At 34.1% G+C, this 4685-nt stretch overlaps 1 protein-coding gene across 1 annotated transcript in view; it reads right to left on the bottom strand.

Annotated features, from left to right (window-relative positions):
- The window catches only part of TRIM36 (tripartite motif containing 36), a 76470-nt gene that overhangs the window by 46335 nt on the left and 25450 nt on the right, over positions 1–4685 (bottom strand). Inside the window, exon 2 of the mRNA XM_006886677.1 lies at positions 3629–3863. Coding sequence (XP_006886739.1) covers positions 3629–3863 — 235 coding nt within the window. The remainder of the gene's footprint in view (positions 1–3628; positions 3864–4685) is intronic.

Raw genomic sequence — 4685 nt, 5'->3', positions numbered from 1 at the left:
TCTCATCAAAAGTATCTTGTCATGAATATGAATAAGATACAAGAATTAATAGTAAACGTTCTTCTTAAATTCAGTTGGGAATTTAGTCCTGTTGACCTTTAATTCATTTCAACCTAATCTGTTCACTTTCTACATAATTTTGAAGACTTGACCACTGATGTTCAAGAACCTTAGCTAATCAACATTATTTAAATGTAACACTGTACTGCCTGCGGCCACACAAGCAATAAAGCGTTTTCTACCTCTCCACCCCAAAGATCTCCGTTGTGATGCTGTGAACAATGAACAGAAAGCTGAGTTTAGAATTTCATTTCAAAGACAAGACTCACAACTTGTTAATAAACAATAAAGCCATAACTGTGTCCAGCATATAGTACAATTATTGAATTAACTGTGAAAAAAAATGTTTTTCCTGGCTCATATGTTATTTATAAAGTCACCAATGTAAAATATTTATCAAGTTATTTCATTAAATTACAGAATTAATCCTTGTTGGTGCAGTTCTTAAAAGATGTAAACTTTTAACAATCTAAGTGTTTAATACCTTGCTTTCTAACAGAAAAAATGTTGAGCCAAAATCAGAAATAAACTAAAAATAGAAAACTAAAACTAAAGTAGAAAACTAAAAACAGTCATTCTTATATTAAGTGTTAATCATAGTGACCCAATGAACAATAGTAACATTTTTAAAAGGTAAAAAGAAACAAGTGAAATTTAATAATATCATATAATCCAATATAACAAAAAAGTAATCCATATAAAATTACTAGATTTTCTTTTTTTTTTTAATTCTTTAACCTCGAAGTCATCACATCTTAATTCAGACTAACCAAATTTCGACTGCTTATATGTCAACGTGGCCAGTTGTTACTGTACTAAGCAGTCTAGGTCTAATAGATTCCTTCACCAAAAGACAAAAATGGATTTTTTAATTCTATTCCATGTTTTCACAAGAGGACTTCTGTTTTCTTTCTCAACTATGTCTAATGGTTCAGGGAGGGATTTATTTACCCCTGAAATCTAACTTTGAATCAACATGAAGAACAATTACACACAAATGCTCAATTAATGTTATAATTGCTTCTAATATTTTATAACTTATACTCATGAGAAAGCAGGTAATCCTAAAATTTTTAATCATTTGATAAAAAGCATCCAGCAATGATTATTATACTGAGAGCATTCTAATCCTTGGTACGTTTTCTTTTTATTTGCTATCTTGCTCCGCATGTGTTCTGTTTGACTATGAGGTTCTAAGTATTCTATAGGCTTCTTTACAAAGGGACACACAAATCTATCTTGATCACTGCTCTTCAACATTTAGATCTGAAATATTTGTTGAACAGTTACTGCAACAAGTAACATTCAACAAGGCTAGTGCTACAGAAGAGCGAGCAGGTACAACAGATCAACCAGCTGACTCTTACCATCCAAAGTAATCTGCCCCTTTACAGTATTTGCAGAAAGTGGTCACTCATTCATTGTTTAAAAGAAATACCGTAATCACTGGTGACCTAAAAGCCAGATGGATCAGTCCAAATGTCCTGTACTATGCTGACCTAATACAGTATTTTTCATTCATTTTCATTAACTGCCAACATTTAAAAACACACTCTGTATAAAAATCATCAAGTTTTCATTACAAAAAAATTGAAAAGCATGGAGCATGGTCCCACAATTTTTTATCAATTCCACATGATAAAAATTCGCTGGTGCCAAATGACTACTGTCCTTTTTAGACAAGGCATCTATTCTGGTCTCTAGCCACTGTTACCAGCCACACCCCACCGTCTCCAATAGAGAGACCTAGTGTCAGCTGTCTGCTGGTACTGAGGCAGATGCTTTTTCCCTTTAACTTAACGAAGCTAATAGGAAAATTAAATATTTATTGTCTCTAGGACAAAGATGGAAGAAGACTGTATTTATTATGTGTGTGATCTGCTTCATTATGGAGATAATCCATTAAACCATGGCAGTAACTAAATTTTGATCCTGATTCTAGGTACATGGATCTGCTATCATAAGGCAGCATGCCCCTCTTTTCTCTCCTCTCCTGCTAAAAGGAGATCTACCTTTTGATACCATCGACTCACTGATCCTGAACCTTTGCTGTGAAAATACCTGCTCTGTGTCTATGTTCTCCAAGACAGCCATTACACATCAGTTACTTCTTCTAAAAAACTGAACACTGCTATTTCCTGTAACCGTTCTTCATATAAAAGATGCAAACTCTTTACCAATCTAACTGCCCCTCTCTCGACACAAACCAACTTAACAGGGTTCCTCTTAATATGTGGCACTCAAGAAGACCTCAGAAAATCTATTATTTGAAAAATTAGGCCACAGCTTAAACCACTGTGGCATGATCTTTACACGTAACATACAGTAGAACTTTAATACACAACATCCGTTCAACAAATATCTATTGTACATCTATCTACAGATAACTGTGCTATTTAAGTATATCAATTATAAAGAAACACTGAGCAAATCTTAAGATTAAAAAGATATATAAAACAGGTGTATGCTAATGTGTATGAGTTCAAACTACTATATTATTTCCAAATAGTGCACCCACACATGTATAGCACATACTACTTGCATAAAAATACAGTATGTTTAAATTATAGCATATAACTCAAATGTCATGTTTTCACTACTAGTTTAAATAAAATGTATGTACTGAATATATTAAAAATAAGTCAATATCATTTATGTACTGAATATAAATATTAAAAAAATCAAGTAGAGGTCCCACAATTAGCTGTTAAATTTGTCAATATAATATCAGGTTATACCTGGCAGGATGAGTTCAAGCTATTTCTTTTTTTCCTATCAGAGAAGGAACCATGTAAGATATGACTTTATAATGAGCATACCTCTCCATTCTCATACTGAATTTAGCATGGTCTTTTATATACATATAATTTTGATATGCACAAAGTATCACTGAAGCAACTGTTTTTGTTGTGTACTGTTGAGTCAGAATCAACCCACAGTTGACCCTCCAGTGGGTTTTCAATGGCAGTAAATCACACAGGAGGGGACTGCCCATCCTTCTCCCACAGGGCAACTTATAGATTCAAACCAAGTGCCTTTGGGTTTGCAATGCAGCTTCTTACTACTAAGCCATCAAAAACAAACTTCTTTAATTCCCTCTCTGATGAAGCACAAAATAAACAAAAATTCAACCCAAGAAGATTCCTTATCACAGGTTAGCCCAAAACAAATACATTCTCTGAAATGCAACTTAAGATATAAGAGATACTTTTCTAAAAAAATTTCTTTCTCATTAAGAAGAAACTGACAGAATTAAACTTAATTCCTAAAGGCCCAAAGATGGTTGAAGCTCCAAAATCTGGTAATAAGAGCCACTCAAATACTCTCCTCCAGACCAATTACCTGCCTCAGAGGAGGCTCTGTTCATGTCTCTTTTCCCTTGTTTCTTGATTTCTGTCTCAACATACCATTTCAATACTAAGCTTTGCTGCTTAATTTCTGTATTCACAATCACAAAGTACTAAGTACTTTAAACCAAACACCAAATTCAATGCTTTCAAGTTGACTCTGACTTATGGTAACCCTCTGCAGGGTTTCTGAAGCTATAAATCCTAATAGGAGGACTTACCTGGTCTGTTAATTTTGTCAATTTTATCCATGCTAGGGGATAGGAGGCGAAGGCGAGGACTGCTCTGATTAGAGTTGTCTGATCCAACATCATTAAATGAATCATCAAGAGACAGTAAGAGTTCTTTTACACATTTATGGCAGATACTATGTTGACAAGGGAGAATCAATGGATGGGTAAACAGCTCCTTGCATGCTGGGCAAATAAGCTCTCTCTCGATATTCTTAATGGTAACCTTAAATTCAAAAAAAGAAATTAATATCAAATGTGTATATTAACATGCATATGTCCTTTATGTACATACACACATTTATCTTTCAAAAAATGAAGGAAAAAAGTAGTCTCAAATTTTTCTATTATGAAATTCTGTACCATCAACCTCTTAGAATCCATGCTCTACAACTGGGAAGACATAATCTGGTAAAAGTGAGGAAAAAAACAATATAAACAAGAAATATTAGCATAGAATATTAGGGGGTTATAACATTTTCATCTTTGCTTTAGTTGCTGGTACATGCCTTTTAATAACAGTGGAATCAGCAGGTGTTCTTTGTACATGTATGAGAAGTATCCTATCACCCACAGCACTGTACTTTAGGATAAATTTTGAAATGATCTTTCTGACTATGAATGCAAAATCAATCTTAATTTCTCATTCCTAGCATAGATGATGATATGATTGTCTGATTCAAAGTGGCCAACATCATGCCATCTGCCATCTCAACTCACTACTGCCTAGAATGTTGATCTTAAGCATTCTATTTTACTTTTCCCAAGCTGTTTCTCCTTATCTTGAGTGTCAAGGTGAAGGCTCTGCTGCTAGTAGTTTATCTAACAGTATTTCTCTTTTGTTCATTGGGTTTTTGAAATGCTGTTATTTCAGAAGTGGATGGTCATTTTTGCTCGTTAGTCTTAAGAGGGAAGAGGCTACTAAAAATGGGTATGCCTTCACCGAAGACAACATTCAGATGGCTAACAAGCACATGAAGAAATGCTCAAAATCCCTAGCCCTAAGAGAGATGCAAATTAAAACAACTATGAGATATCATCTCACCCC

The sequence above is a fragment of the Elephantulus edwardii genome, unplaced genomic scaffold (assembly GCF_000299155.1).
Source record: "Elephantulus edwardii isolate Elephantulus edwardi_28Jun2011 unplaced genomic scaffold, EleEdw1.0 scaffold00050, whole genome shotgun sequence".
Taxonomy (NCBI): Eukaryota; Metazoa; Chordata; class Mammalia; order Macroscelidea; family Macroscelididae; genus Elephantulus; species Elephantulus edwardii.
The sequence above is the reverse complement of the archived record's forward strand: the minus strand, read 5'-3'. Positions and strand labels throughout refer to the sequence as shown.